We start from the raw sequence: 16,768 nt of genomic DNA on the forward strand, positions 1-16,768 counted from the left end.
CAGACTGCCCTATCACTGCCTCACTGATTAACAACATGCAAGCCTGGACTTAAAGACTTATATAAATATGACGTGACTCTGGGAAAGAACCTCCATGATTAGTTAAGTGGAGTTGTGACACCATGGATACAAGCTGGGCCCCTTGTTTGCACAGTTTAATATTTATGAAACTCTCTAGATGTATCAGAGATCCACACATCTCCCGGCTATTGCTACCTCCATGTATGAGGAATTATTTTTATGTTATTTACAGTGGATGAGTGTTCATGGCATCTTCTTCAGCCCCCAGGAGGGCTCATGGGACTTAAGGAAGGGCTTCAGCTGTCCTTCAAGGTCTCAATGTTTCCCTGCACTAACAAACATCACTGCAGGCTGTTGTGTCGGCATCGGTCATCTTAATGAATAATTTATTACATGAAGCACGAACCAATTTAATATAAAGTTGACTTTAATACAACAATGTATTTTATTCCACTCCATTTTCATTTCTTCAACCACAGATAATTGGAATAGTAAATTTACTACTAAAGTAAATGAAAATGTTTATCAACATCAAATGTATATATTTTAATATGGGACAGTGTGACATTTGCACTTTCAGCATACATTGTGCACCAAAGCGTTTCAGTTTCATCATTAGTCATCAGTTTCATCTTTAACTGCAGGATTGCTCCAGTTGTAGGACAGCTACGTGTACACTAGGTGGCAGGCCACAAACGGGTGATTAATTATTACTTTTAGTCTACTTATTTACCTGAATTCTTTAAACAGGAACAAAATGTCTTTATTTAGCATAAAAAAACAATGGTTACCTTTATCATTTATTTATTGGTCATGGTTCACAAAGTTGTAAATATTTAGCTCTTGGTCCTGCGACCCCCCTTCCCCCTTTCTTTTATTTCACACACACACTCAAACAAACTCTCACCATGACCACCACAGTCCATGGGAGAGTTGTGTCATAGATTGGGTGTCTCAGCACCATTAAGTATTGATATCGAGCTCAGGTGGCTCACCTGATACTGTGTGTGTGTGTGTGTGTGTTTTTTTTTTTGGGGGGGGGGGTGGAGGAAGGGCCACTCATTGGGAAGGCTGAGAATTACTGAGGAAGCATGAAGGAGAAAGTCTGGAAATCAGAGAGACGAGAGGCAATAAATGTGTAAAACCAGATAAGCTGCAGGTCGGTGAGGATAAATGAACATTTTAAACTCGTCTCATCTCATCTGCAGCCACCCTTCTCCTTTCTGTGTTTACAGGAAAACAGACAGGTGATTGTGAGCCAGATCACAACAAACACACCACTATATTCTTCCTTCTTTGTCTTTCCTTCCTTACTCTTGAATGGCTTTGCCAAAGTTTAAATAGGCCTTTAAAAGGTACAGACATTTCAAAGGTAAAAAAAAAAAAAAAAAAAATGACAAGTAAAATCATGACTAGCACAAGCATGGTTGAGAGGGTGCATTAATATATTTGGCTGTACTGTTGATGCTACTTCTTCAATGTTGCGGTCTGTTTCAGCGTAAATGTGAAAAAATATTGGGGTTGATTCCAAGCAGCAGAGGTGGAGCTGGTTGAAGCTAGCTAGCTAGATGGTGCTAAAAGTGTTAAAGAAGCCTTCAGTTAAACCAGCAGGTGAGTTCTTTCACATGACTGTTGACAGTGTTAGCATAGTTGAGGTGAACTGCAACAGTGAGACTACCTGTACGTGCTGACGCTCCACCCTGAGTTGGCTCTTCCCCCGCCCAGACTCGCCCCTCATCTCTCTCGGCCTCGCTGCCACTTTAAATATTCCCTCAGTCTTCGACAGCCGGGGATTCTCTCCGCATCCAACCTCACCCCCTTCTTTTGATAAACCTGTTCTGTGTCCCGGACCTTAAACAGCCGACTTGTATTTGGATTACAGTGGCGTCGCTGCTGCCTTTCCCGTAAACGCATCTCAAGGTAAGAGTGAGACAAAACCGAGCTACGTGATAACACACCGGAGTGAATCCACAAACTTAAGTTAACGCCAATCTTTCTCTTATGTTTTTTAGAAAGTGACTTCCTGTCGAGATTGGTGGTTATTTGCTGTTTTTAGGCCCTTTCTCCATGTATCTTCTCACTTTTTTAGAAGCTCAGGTCGGGTCCCACCGAGCCAGGAGAGTTACTTAAAAAAAACAAAAAAACACCATGGTTTTTTACTCGAGTGACTAAATTCTTATTGAATTTTTTTGATAAAAGCGCGAAAATTAATCTTTGTTTCCGCCAGTGAACATTTTCTGCAGTTTCACTCAAAGTTGAAAGAATGGTGGTTTTACAATGTGTCAGTCAGTCAGTCAGTCATTTTTATGTGTTAAATGAAGTTTTTAAAAAAAGCCAAATGCTTTTAACAAAGGTTTGTGTGAATTTTCACACTAAGCCATCAAATTAGATTCTTATTTTGTCACCACCCCCCCTTCCCCTTCCTTTCCCCCAAATTGTTTGACCTTCCAGTCTAAAGGCCTCTCCGCCACCAGCCCCAGGGACACACATGTTCATGTTGAGCCAACACTGTAGGCTGTTGGATTTCAAGTTGCTGCCAACTAACCAAGATGTTGGAAGCTAGCTGTGCTTCGGAAATTGTTTAACAGGAATTATAGCATTTTACTTATTTCGGACGGGTTAGTGTGTTTAGATTAACTTTTTTACTTTCATTTTAAAGTTATTTCATTAATTTTCATCAACACAGCCATGTGTGTCCACACTGTTTATTTGCATGTTATTGAGAATTAAGTTAGTTAAAACCTAACGAGTTAAAACATAAATAATGGAGGTAAAACCTAAAATAATGGCGTTAAAGCCTTGCTGCTTTCTTTATTCATGCAACACTTGGTTCGCATGGCTGGTCCAACCAGTTATTTCATCAGCGGCCTTTATGTCTGCAGCAATATAAAGTTATGAAAGTGATCTGTGACAATTAAAGGAAAGGGGAAATAGGACAATGATGTAAATATAAGAATGTTGGCCCATAGCTGAAATGACAGCATGGTGTGGATACAACAAATGTTTCTTTGTTCGATACCTGTTTACATGAAGTGTTCGTCAATTTCCAATTATTTCCGGGGTGCTGATGAAGCTTAAAGGCACACAGGTGTGTGGGATGGGTTTCCATGAAGTAAATGAAGAGACTTACTAGCTAATTAGCTCCTTGTCCCACGGTGGTATCACAGGAAAATTGCAATTTTTTCAAACACGACCATTTGTAAGACCTTTTTGTTGTAAACAAATGGACCAATTTGAACTATCAGCTCTGTTTGAAAGATGAAAGGAAACTAGATGACTTGAACTGACCTTTGTTTGACTTAACATTAGTTTTGGAAGTCAGATTTCTTCTCTCAACAGGGCTCAGTGAGTTAATAAGCCTCAGATGGAGGCAGCCTGGTACTGGTGTGGATGGCGCTGGTACCAGAGGGACTCTACATAATGGCTAAGTTTGCTACATCAGTAGGAACTGCTTCACACAACCAGGAACTGTTGCATACTGTCAAATTAATAGACTACAATTCATTTAAAAAGAAACGATCAATGTGTGATACCAGTGCTGAAGTGTAATGCTTAATGTATAGTAATAATAATAATTTGCTTTTGCAGTTCCAGACATTTTTCCTCCATCTTCATGGCTGTAGGAATTATTAATATCGAGTTTGGGTCATATTGTCCACATCTGTGCCATCTTGAAGACCAATCTATCAACTCCACATTGTGCAGTCCTTAACTCTCCTAATCCGGATTATTTTCAGACTCCATTGTCATTCATTTAATTAGCTGCATCCCAATCCCCAGCAGACGGGCTGGTTTCTATAGCGGGTGTCACCAGTCTGAGGCAAAAGATGGTCGCGTTTCTCCAGGGCATTGCTTTAAACTAGCAGCTCCATGTCTGCAGAGACCTGGTTTGTGCAGTGTGGAGCGTTTGTTATTATTAATTCCTGTCCTGATGTCATAAAACGTCAGCAGGTGCCATATTGAGCCAAGCTCCTGATATGAGGCACGGATGTCTCAAGGACAATAGAATCCAGCCCAAAAGAGTACCGCCTCTCCCATTTTCATTCTATTGCTTAAAAAGAACAGATTAGATCTTTTTAGCTGTTTGCTCACTGACCTCTGAGCAGGAGTGGAAACAGTCCGAGAACATGAACTTATTGCATCTTTCTGACTGAGCAACAGCGCTTTACTTAAAAGTGATTTAAAAAGCAGAGAAAGGCCTTTAAGCATACATGAGTCTCGTACTCTTCACCTGTAACGCTTTTTCTTTCCAACGGTCAGAATGTTACCTGAGGCTGCAGCCTGTTCAAGGAAACGCATTAGTAGCTGTTGATTCTGGAACTCTAGATAATTGATGGTTTTTTCGTATTTATCATTACTGCGCACGAGTGGGAGATGGAGTGAAGGCATCCTGCCACCCTACTTCTTGCTACGTCCTGCATGTTCCATCAAACCTTCAGCTGAGGATGGCCCACCTGGTGGTGGTGCAATGGTGCATATCTGTGGTGTAGTATGATTACAGAATTGTCAAGAATCAACCAGAGTGGTGTTTGGGGTTCTTATTTTTGATTGTGTTTCCCTGAAGGCTCTAATTTTTGCCTTAAATCTTCTGCTCAGGTTTTTAAGGGAAAAATATAATCAGTTTTCAGTGAAAGTGTGAGGGAAAATCGATTTTCATGAAATCTGCACTTTAAATAAAGATCACAAGTAATTTGGTGACAAGTTGTGGTTGTTGCCAATATGGACGTAAACCGATCTCAACAACGTCCCTGTGAATGAAAGATTGATAAACTAGAACTAAAAGATGACTTGGTTTATTATCTCGTAGCCGTTCTCATCACATCCCAGCATGCCCTCAGGTTGCACTTTTCTTCTTGGTGCTCTTGTAGTACTCATAATCTGAGGATTAGAAGAGGCAGTAGCTCACAGCTGTCACACCATATTGAAGATGTAGCTGTATTTGTTTAAATCTTCATAAGAGGCAACTCTGATGATGGCTTGATTATGTGCTTAGATGTAATGTTTCTCCTATGTTCTCTGATTGCAGCTATGCTCCATTCCTTGTCACTGCTGCTCTTTCTTGGTCTCCTCACATGGAGTTCCAGTGAAGTATGGACCGCCAAAATAATTGTGGTCCCACCCATCATGTTTGAATCGCATCTCTACATCTTCAAGACGCTGGCAACCGCCCTGCACAAAGAGGGTCACGAGACCCATTTTCTAATTTCCAAGGGCCGTGAGGTGCCCCTCTCCCCTCACTACCACCTACAGCGCTACCCGGGAATCTTTAACAGCACCACAGCTGATCACTTCCTGCAGTCCAAAGTCAGTAATATCTTCTCAGGCCGCCTGACATTTTTGGAGTTGTTTGACATTCTCGACCACTACTCTCAGAACTGTGATGCTGTTGTGGGCAACGTGGAGGTGATGACCCGACTCAAGGAGGCCAAGTTTGACCTGCTGCTTGTGGACCCAAATGAAATGTGTGGTTTTGTAATTGCTCACATCCTAGGTGTACAATATGCTGTATTTAGCACTGGCCTGTGGTACCCGGCAGAGGTCGGTGCGCCGGCTCCGCTTTCATATGTGCCTGAATTCAACTCACTGCTGACGGATCGCATGACTCTGGTGGAGAGGATCACCAACACCGTGGTGTATGTGGCTCAGCGCTTTGGTGTCCAGTATATCGCATTGCCCAAATACGACCGGATTATGAAGAAGCATGGGGTGAAGCCTCAAGTGGCCATGTCTGACCTTGTGCAAGGCAGCCGGCTGTGGATGCTGTGCACCGACATGGCTCTGGAGTTTCCTCGGCCCACGTTGCCACATGTTGTATACATAGGAGGCATCCTCACCAAACCTCCCAATCCACTTCCTCAGGTCAGTGCTTACATTGTTGATGTAACAGTGACATTATCTGTTAAAAGAAAAAAGCAGCTCTGCAATGCTTCAAAAGCAGAATCAGTTTTTTTGTCCAGTCCAGAGAACAGAAATAAACAGCTGGTACCAAAGCCGTCCACCTCAAAGTCCAGTTGCTTGTTGGCCGTATGATCATAGAAGGATCTCTTGATATCCTGGACATAAAACAATGGCCTCTTCATGCTGATGCCAACACTCCCCTTATCTTTTATCCCTTGCTCTCTAGGAAAATCTTTTACTTTTGCATAACAGACATCAAGATGTCACTTGGTTGAACATTTGTGTTAAAGTCCACACACGTGTAGCAAACTATGATGCACAAAAAGATAATACCTACTAATTGCAATGATTTTGGCCAGTAATGTAATGCAGTTAAATTTTGAGTCAGTACAGTAATAACCAGATAATAACACAATATCCTCTTTGTTATTGGCCAAATGTTAGTAGAGTATTTGCTGCTACACTGGTATGATTCCAAGGTAGTTTTCTCTGTCAACTGGACTGGGTTTCTTCTCTTACAATGACAATGATACAATGACCTGGATGACTAAGAATTTACACAGACAACTGGTATGATTATTCCTCATGTTATTATCATTATTATGATCATCATGTCTGAGCAGTCTGTCCCTCCCATCTCTTGTGGCTCTCATCATCACATCATCTTCACATCAGACTGGGAGTGCGATGGAATGATTGTTGCTGGTGTGGAAGCAAGTTTAGGTTGAACGCTGCAGTGAATGCCGAGTCTAGAGGCGAGCGGCGACCCAGCTTATCGAGCAGCCGAACGCCCTGAACATCGGCATCCACTGTGGGGGAGTTAGCAATGCCACTGCAGCCAATGGGGAGCATTGTGTCCGCTGCAGGGAGTTATAATGGAATTGGAGGAAGAACAAGGCCATTGTTCAGGGCAGAGCTCAGTGGACACTGAGACTCTGTTACAGGGTCACTGAGGCATCGTTGTAGGGACAGTAGAGCTCAGTGTGTCTCTGAGGTTGTTCAGTGCCAGGACCAGTTTTAACCACCGCAGCTGGACCACTGGACGCATATATACACAAACAGACACACACACATGTGCATGCAAGCGCTATCGCTGCGGCCTGATCGCTCCCACCTCCATCGCTCCATATGTGCTTTATGTTCATTCTAATCATGTTAATATACAGTGCATTTACACCAACAGAAACCCATTTGTTGAAAGTACAACTTGGAACTGGAAGCACAATAGTCAGATTTTCGTAAGAGGAAGTGTTAAGGAGTTGAAGAGAGACTCATCCCTTATCTTTCCTGTTGCTAATTTGTGATAGAGCAGCACTTTATAAGTTTCATATATGAGGATATGTTATTTTGATTTAGGAGATAAGCTGTGCTCATGGCTGCAAATCATTACTAATGATAATCTCCAATATTATCATTGTATCCGGCACACATGAAGTGTTCATATCACCTCATGTATGAGAGAAAAAACTAGAGGCTGTGCAGGTCCACATTACCCAATTAACGTGAAATCTGTTCCTTTGAAACCTCCCACAATAACCACCAATTCATTTACAATGACTTAAAAAAAAAACAAAGTTAAAAACATTCCACCAGACTTTTGTAACATCTGTTTTTGCACAGATAAAGACCTTCCAGAAAAGTGTATTTTTAACCCTCCAACCGTCTGTCTCATTCCCACAGGAGTTTGAGGCCTGGGTCAATGACACAGCGGAACATGGCTTTGTGGTGGTGTCGTTTGGAGCCGGGGTCAAGTACCTTTCCCAGGACATCACTTGTAAACTGGCAGCAGCTCTGGCCAGGTTGCCCCAGCGGGTCGTGTGGAGGTAAAGTGTCTGACCCATGTGTGCAGCATTTCCTCTGCTGCTGTCTCACCCACATCTCCTGAGGAGCTTTGGTGACTGATATTTGATGTTCCATTTACTTTTATTTGCAGTTGCACCTCAGGAAGCGCACTCACAGACATTAACAGGCCAAAATCCTGTCTCCCACAGCACCTAATCAGTCGGCAAGTTGATGTTTTAGTTGTTAGTGAGCTAGGGAGGAAACAGTGCCGCTTGGTTTCTCCCTCCCTCTAAATCAGTTTTTGAATGTGTTAGTTATTAACCATCACCTGTGTACAGAAGCCTGCCAATCATCAACCACCCTCAGGATTCATTGTTGGGTTATGCTACATCATTTTCATTTTCCTCAATCAATTATTGTTAAATTTGGCAGATATTAAAGTGCACTCATCAATTTGTCCACGTTCGTGCACGTATTGATGATGGAGACTGCACCACTCCACGCACATGAGCTTTTGCAGGTGTATGGCATAGCTGGGTTAATATTTAAACATGGTCGTGCGTGTGTACAAAGAGCCTTTGTTGTTGTAAAGCTTATTTCATTTACACTAATTGTAGCTTTTGATCATTGACTTCATAGGAATGACAAAGTAACCATCAGATGTAAATGCTGCTTTTCCTTTGACTTGAATCACAGATAGTATCTTTAGCAGTTTTTTTTTTTAAGTCAGTACTGTTCTGGAACCATAGTTTAATTCTTATATTCATCTTTTTTCCTCCACGTCTTGACTTTTTCAGCAAACATTTACAGAATTTTCATAATTTAACTTTTGTATATTTGCTTCCTTGTATTGTTTTTGAGCTAAACATAGCACAAAGTGACCCTTGATAACAAACATGACAAATGAAGTCCAAAGTTATCTCTTATGACAGAATACTCACTTGACCAACATGAACTGTCACATTAATTTAGGAAATTCCAAATTTGGATTTATGAGATGAAAGTGTTAGGACAGATGCTGAGACTAGAAAACAAAGATAATGTGAGTCATCAATCAGAAGATGACTCTTGTAATGTTCAGGCCTTTTGGACATCTTTATCCCTTTTTAATTATTTAGAAGTGGGGCATCATCACAATAAAGGACACAATAAACCACAGCAGTGACTCTGCTGACCCACATTCACTTAAACACTAACCAATAATTTTGGTCAGTAACTGACATGCACATGTTGGTGGAATTGCCTGGAGAATCAACACACAAACGGCCAGCTTGGACCGGATTTATTGGTTCTTATCAGAGTTGAGCTGTCTCTATGGTTCCTGACAACTTTTTTTTGAAGCTGTGTTTTTATCTGCCTAGATCCCAGTTGGACCAGTTCTAACTGTCATTGGACTGATACATTTGGACCTGATGTCACATTGATGTGAACTAAATGCATAGATTATATTCACATCCATAAACTGGAATCATCCGATCTGATGCTCCTGTGTCCTGTTGTGTTGACAGTTCACAGATCGTTAACTATCAATGAATGTCAGTTATGTGTCCAAGTAAAGGTATCAGGTGTTGTCTAGTGCACAGCTTATTGTGCCAGCCAGTGCAGGTTTCACCTACAGCCACGCCCGAAAAGGCGGATTGCTGTGGATGGAAAATATCACCAGCTACTTGACAGGTACTGACAAGAAGATCCATTACTGGCAAACATGTGGACTTGTGCAAAGGGTTGACTATTCAGGTTTTGCCTTCTTGTTGTCAGCATTCCACTATTGTCACCTGGTTATGCTGCGGGTAGTATCAGGCTTTACAGTTTGAGTAAAACATTAGAGTTCAGGCTGTGGACAATGATACATTCAGGAAGGCTTTATTCTTCAGCACTGACTGATAATCTGGGTTTAGTGGTAAAAGGATTTGAAAAAGGTGACCTGAGGAGAGGGGCTCATTCAGGAGACTTTGGTAGCAGAGCTGCTGCTTCTCAGCCTCGAGGAGCAGGATGAGGTGCTGGGGGCCTCCTGGACTCTCCTAAATAAAATATTAGCTTTCTGAGTATTGAGCTACTTATGGACTTAATGTATTTGCTTGAATGGATTAGTAACTGTCAGGTCTTCAGTAAGGATAGTTGGAGTTGATGTAACATTTATCACAGTTGATTACAACTCAAAAGGCATCAATGTCCATCAGAGCAACCTTATCAAACACAGCAATGAATGTAAGGGAATATACCATAGAAGGATTTAGCGGTGGGACACTAGATCAATCAGTGTCTCCTTCACACTTTCAAGGCCACAACGGAACCCAATAGTTTTGGGCCCAAGTGACCGAAAATCAGCCGGTTTTGATTTCTAATGTAATTTAGAGTATTTAAAGTTTAAACATCTTTTGGACTTCCATTCTTCCTTTTCTCATTTCATTTTTTCCCTTCCCAAGGTTCTCTGGAGTTCCACCCAACAACCTTGGAAAGAACATCAAACTTGTGGACTGGATGCCTCAGAATGATTTATTAGGTGAGTTTTTTTTTTTTTTTTTCAAGAATTGCTGACAGAATGTAGTTCATCTCAGTTGGTTTGGGTCCTGCTGAGGTTGTTGTGGTTCATTATGCTTAAACCGGCTGTTGATGGTGTATGTCAAACTCTTTCTCAGCATGTATGTATCCAACCAAAGCAAATATGTTTTATTCCTTGGTCTGTTTTACCTCTTCCTTTGATGCTTTATTATTTATTATTAATCACTTCAAACCTGAGATCAGGTTGTCTCAGCCTGAGCAGCAGGAGTTGACGTGTAGAAGCCTCTACGGGGATTAGCATTTCTAATGCATAAATCAGAGAAGAACAATAGATAGAATTTTTTTTAAATATTATTTTAAAATCATAAATGTTTAGTTTGTGGTGTCACTGGTGCTCTGTTTATTGTGTACACAATAGTGATCGCTGACACAACTTTTAGTAGTAAAAGCACTCGTCTTTCTGTCCCTTGTGGCCACAGCGACCTGAAAATGTCTGATTTCAACTGATCTGTAAAGGTCAGCAGGGTTGGGCCTGGATGGGAGCCCAGCTGCTGTAGGCTGGTCAGCTGTAGTCTTTGCTATAGTCGTATTTACGCTGTTGAGTCCATCCTTCAACCCTGCGTGCTGCCTATTGAAGTGTCCTTGAGCAAGACACTGATCCCCAAACCAGTGTCCATTTAAGGTCCTGTGATTTTATATTTACACCTTTTTAGATTCATTGTGTAATTTGGTTATTGAATTTTTTTCTGGACAGGGTAGATGGTATTTATTTATTTATACCAAAGGATTGCCAGGTAGGAACGTGAATATAAAGCTGTTTTTTAAAGTGAGGGCACCACATGCTCTTTACTTATTATCCTTTCATTTCTCTGCTCAGCATTTATTCTTATTCAACATTGCAATGCTATTATCAGGCATAGTGACTGAGTTAAAAATTCACCTTAAACACCTAACGTCGAGTCTGAAGCCCTTATTGGGATGTCCTGTGTTAACGGCTAATAAGATAACCAAACAAGTACCGGTTCATATGGCAGATGTACTATTGCAACTTGGAATTTCCATTTTGGTTTGAGAACATGATGTTTTATTCAACATGGAGACAAAAATTACATGTGGATCTTAACTGTGGAGGTTGTCAGCACAGGGTTTAAAAAATGAATAGACAAAACACTCAAAAACCTGTAAGGTAACATCCCTCACCTACTTTTTTCTCAAGGTCATGCCAACACCAGGGCCTTCCTGAGTCATGGTGGCCTGAACAGCATCTATGAGGCCATGTATCATGGCGTTCCAGTGGTTGGTGTTCCTCTGTTTGGGGACCACTATGACACCATGACCCGAGTGGCAGCTAAAGGTATGGGCATCATGCTGCACTGGAAATCCATGAGTGAGGAAGACCTCTACACGGCACTGAGCAACGTGATCTCAGATGAGAGGTAAGGTAGTATTATCTCATGTACAGTATATGCTTGAGTGTGTATCGCTGCCATCTAGCGGCGCGTTGTCGAATGACGGCTCTGCCACTGACTGTTAAATTGACTTTTCTTTTAAATGTCTTAAAATATTTTATTTGAATAAATACATGATGTTTCAAATGAATGAATGAGCACATGATGTAGTTTCTGAAGTTGGATTTATCATTTTAAGATTTAATTTCCCAGTAATAATGTCCCTCCATACACAGGTACCGCCAGCAGGCTCAACTCCTCTCCAACATTCACAAAGACCAGCCGGGCCACCCTGTGAGCAGGGCTGTGTACTGGATCAACTACATCCTCCGTCACAAAGGTGCCAGCCACCTGCGCTCGGCTGTGTACGAGGTATCTCCATACCAGTACTTCCTCTTGGACGTGATCTTCACCATTGGTACTGCCCTGGCTCTGGGTGGCTTTTTCCTGCGGCAGGTATTTCGGGTGTTTTGCGGTAGGTTTAGAGTTGAGAGCGACATCAGCAGGGATGATGGTGTCGTGGCCAATGGTCATTGCTACAGTGAAAGCTTGGCCAATGGGAAGCACAAAGGCAACAGCTTGTTAAAAAATGAAAAGAAAATCAATTAATGTTAGTTTTCCCTATAATGGTCGAGTGGCAGGAGGAAGTTGTTTCAAGGAGTTTGCTAGGGAAGGATCGATTCTCTGGCATCTTCAGGATTTGAGGGGAAAAGGAAAAGGCTTCTTTGGTCTGCATTGAGACCTTTAATGAAACTCTCCAACAGCAGTTTGAGCAATACTTCACCACAAAGTAGAATGAATGACATCAGTGAAATCATCCTGGAGGATCCCATTTCTTCACGTGTGTCTTCACCTCTGCTCGATATTTGTTGTCTTTACCCATTGTAAAAAATTTAGAAATGGAGCTCATGTCCTCTGGAGAAAAACCATTAATTGCATAAAAAGGTTAACTGTTTAGTTTTTCTTTTTTTTGCAGCAGAACCTGCTTCTACGGTTGTCTAGTAAACTGTAAATAGAGGACGTCTATTTTTTACTGTAAAATAAATTTTAAATTTGTAGCTTTGTAAATGTAAACTTATTTAAAATATCTGATTTGTATCTGGTGTGAAAGGTTGAGGATTCTACACTCTTTGGCCTCAGCTAACATTATTGTACACACAGGTGCTCACATCTGGTTCTCGAGGGTACATAGTCCAGCCGCGGTTACAGTCTTAATTGGTAGACAAGGCTCTCACCTGGGAACCCAACTGGACTGCGGCCCCCGAGGACCTGATGTGCTTGCCCCTGTTGTACATGCTTTAGGTTGGATCAAACCATTAAGGATTTTTTTTTTTTTCACATCTTGTGTGTAGTTGTGCCAACCTGTGTGTGTGTGTGTGTAAGGTTGCTACTAAGTGTCTCTCTACTTTGAGTCTAACTGAACTGAACCCAGTGGGAAAATGCTTTCAGCTCACTTACAAAAGTTAAATGTTCCCAACAGATGTACACGTGTTGAGGCAGGATTGGTTTGAGGACACCAAACTTCCTGATCAGAGCATGTGAAGGATGTAGAATGTAACATTTGATCAGCCCTCTTGTAAACAAAGATGGGAGTATTTGCAGTTCTGCCTGTGATGCAGATAACTGTACATTCATCTGGACACTTCCGTCCCACGAGCATTAGGCACAACTCAAGGATGACACGGAGAGGAGTCCTCATGTCATCTTACAATACGTGTGTCCTGCTCCTTTCATTGCTGTTGTCGCTGTGTGTCCTTTTATTAGCGCCTTGAGCCCAGTGTCGGCTAATTCCTGTTGCGGGTGAAGGATGCGGACCTTAAAGGTGTACCTGACCTTAAAGGTGTACCTGTCTTTTGACCCAGTAATGACATGACACTACTCTCTACAGCCAAGTTGTATTTACTTGAATCCACCAGCTAGAGATCAAAATGTGTTGTGGTCTGAAAGAGCCGTGCTTTGTGCTATGTGGACCACATTAAAGGAGAAGTCACAAGGGTTTGTTTGTTTGTTCGTTGTTCGGCGGCTCTCTGGCATTTATTCTTAAATGCTCTTAAACATGAAAGACATAACAGAGGAAATGGAAGAAAGACCCCCCTCCCAGCAGTGTGATAGAGACATTAAGACTCATGATAATTGAGAAGAGTTTGAGGCTCCTCTGCTCTGTGAGCTACAGCTTCTCAGGCCAGTCCAACATCTTCTTCACGTCTGTATCCATGGAAGGCCTGCAGGTGCTGAACTAGCTATGAACGGGGTCTGAAGAGTTAGGTTTCCCAGTATTAATGTAATAGCCCACACTGTTATATAGCTGTCCTTTGTTATTCATTTAAAGGGTCTGGTTCGCCTCCCTGTTCCTCCTTCATGGGCTAAGACTTCCTTTCTTCTGTCATTAGAGAGATGATGTCATCCTCTTTGCTTGTGTTGTTGTTTTCATCCATGTCTTTAATATCCTCACAGTTTTGAGGGACACAGTTTTTAATTGTGATTCTAAATCCTCATTTTCCCCATAATGGGTTCCTACACTGTAAACAATTTAAGCAACTAATGCTGAATAAAAATGATATTTTGTTTGCAGAGATCATTGAAGATTCATCTTTTGTTAGATTTATTTTAAAGGCATCAACTGATCAGTCAACATTTTGTATCTTGTGACACCTGATGTAGAGAGCAGCTGATGGTAAAAGTTTTGCTTTCAGAGGTGCTGCTGCTGCATAAGATGGGGAAACAAAACACCCAGTCTGGCAGGAGGCTTCACTCACTGGCCCTTTATTATTTAAGGGGCCTTCAGGGGCCTACAGACCTCACACACACTCAGCAGCATCTGCAGGTATGTTTAATTTAGGTTCCCTCAGCTGCTTTCTTTTGTTGTTTGTGGCCAAACTGAGACCAATTTGGTCGACTGAGAGGTGAAGAAATGAGGAAGGGAAGGTAAACCTGTGTTGAGGAATCCGATATCACCGATGGATGCAGCCTGAGCCTTCTCATGACCCATCAGCTGTTCTGTGAAATCATAGTAAGTTGGTCTTTTTAACAAGAATTTAAATAACAAAATTCAAACCATAAATTGAAGAAAAATATCTAGTTAAGAATAGGATGGTAAACATGTTTATCTCATTTGAAGTGACAACAGAGGTCCAGCTGATGGCATTGAAAGGACGGTGAAACATGGCAGCGTCCAGATGTGCCAGCCTGATTCGGACACACCCACACTGATGTGGCTACAGCCAAAGTTGCGCTATGTACATAACAATGCAAGAAGCACACTCCCCATTGTGCTTCAAACTTCTTGTCAAAACAAGCCAAATCATATTGGCAAGTCCCTTCAGGGATAAAGGCAACAAAAGAAGAAAATGTAAGGTCACATAGCCACTGTGGGAACAGTTCCTTTATGTTTGTGCAGTAGGTTCTGCACAATAAAAGCTTAATGTAAGTCAAAAACTGAAGCCACGTCTGCATGGGATTAACTATCCTGCTTAATGTTTGCATGAGTTTGTTGATGAATATATCACCTACTATAAAACCAAGTTGTAAAGACTCCATCAGCAAAAGTCTTTACAGTAAAATAGCCCATATCAGACAATATTGAGTTGTAATTTATGCATGTTTCCATGAATTAGCTTTATTTTATATTTTTTTTAAATTAAGAATTCAGACTTGATTACGAACGTATCTCACCGTGATCTTCAGTGTAGCTGATTTTAAAAACTACCACAATGTTTTAAATATTCTGAATTGGTTAAATTCACCAGCACTGATGTCTTTAAACCACACAGTTGCATAGAAAGATGTCTGCCTGAATAAGAGGATTTGAAAAACTAAATCAACCTCAGAGACCTGGTAATAAGGGGCTCTGTTCTCTTTACATCTCAACTGTGTCAAATCAAAACCATTTAATTTTGTTTTTCAGTTTCAACTTTCGTTGATTTAAAATTTTAAGTTCAAATATTAAAAGCCAAACACCCACTGAAACATCCATTTCTTTCTTTGTCTTTCATTGAACACGAGGTTGCAGGTTACACTTATGTCCACTAAGAGGCGGTAGAACTCCATGATCAAGCCAGCGCAGCTCTGGTGCTGGTTTTCGCTCAAACCAGTTTGCCGTTAGTAGTTCTGTTTCCTAACAGCTTGACCTTGATTGGCCATTGACTCACTACTTCACATTGTGTCAGTATTCCATTGTTTACTCATTTATACGTCTTATTTAATCTTCCCTGGGGTCACGTCAGATGTGACTGTAAACCATCAATCAACAAGGTCATATTTCATCAGAGCTCCTGCATGAATCTGTGCATTTGGTGGCAAGCATTAAAGGTGTAACATTGTGAGAATCTATTGGAGTGAGTGAGGGAGTGAGGTCACTGTTTGAACATAACGATAACAGAAGCCTCTCAGGAAGGGAGAGAAGATGACAGCTTTTATTTCAATCATAAGGTCTTAGACACAAAATACACATAAGTGTGTGTGAGTGTGAGAGAGAGAAATGTTTCAACTGTTGGGAAGGGGAATCAAAAATAAATCAATGTCATGCTGTCCTCATATCAACAGCTGTTGTGGGTGCAGGCCTGGATGCTGCTGTCAGTTTTTAAGGCAATGGATTACATGAGAACTCGCACATAACACATATGCACAGCTGGTTTGCTGACACACAAGCAGACAGATGTTTGAGGAAAAACACAAGTAAATTCCATATTGTAGTTGGTCCCTGGTATATTTGGCCATAACTCTTTATTTCCTTAATCTCCACATGCTTCTATTCTTAGTGATTCTATTTTCCGTTGCTCTCCATGAGACTGGATGCATCGTATCTATGAGATGAGGATTCAATTTGACCTTTGAATTTTCCACCAGATCTTTAATTATGTTGGTAAATCCTAGCTATGACTGCAGAGACAGCAGAGAGGTGATATCATAAACTAAACACTCAATAAACAGGAAGTCAATCACGTTCTGGCTCTCCTCTTCCTGGGTTACTGCAGAATAAAAGCTTTTTATGCCTCGGACATGTTTCACATGAAGCTGTTGAAGCAGTACAACAGACGGGAGAGAAACATGCGATTAAAGAGGGAATCTGATGATGCAAGATAGAATTTTGACATCAGCAGCGGCCAGCTACTTGCCTC

The 16,768-nt window shown here is 41.4% G+C and overlaps 1 protein-coding gene across 1 annotated transcript; it reads left to right on the top strand.

Moving 5' to 3' along the window:
* The first annotated feature begins 1,727 nt into the window (after positions 1–1,727).
* ugt8 (UDP glycosyltransferase 8) lies at positions 1,728–14,229 on the top strand. Its single transcript, XM_003977578.3, has 6 exons — positions 1,728–1,941; positions 5,048–5,880; positions 7,600–7,742; positions 10,128–10,204; positions 11,420–11,639; positions 11,888–14,229. Exons 2-6 carry the CDS (start codon positions 5,050–5,052, stop codon positions 12,258–12,260), a joined length of 1,644 nt encoding a protein of 547 aa, XP_003977627.1. The 5' UTR covers positions 1,728–1,941; positions 5,048–5,049; the 3' UTR covers positions 12,261–14,229.
* The last annotated feature ends 2,539 nt before the right edge of the window (positions 14,230–16,768 follow it).

Source organism: Takifugu rubripes, chromosome 17 (assembly GCF_901000725.2).
Source record: "Takifugu rubripes chromosome 17, fTakRub1.2, whole genome shotgun sequence".
NCBI lineage: Eukaryota > Metazoa > Chordata > Actinopteri > Tetraodontiformes > Tetraodontidae > Takifugu > Takifugu rubripes.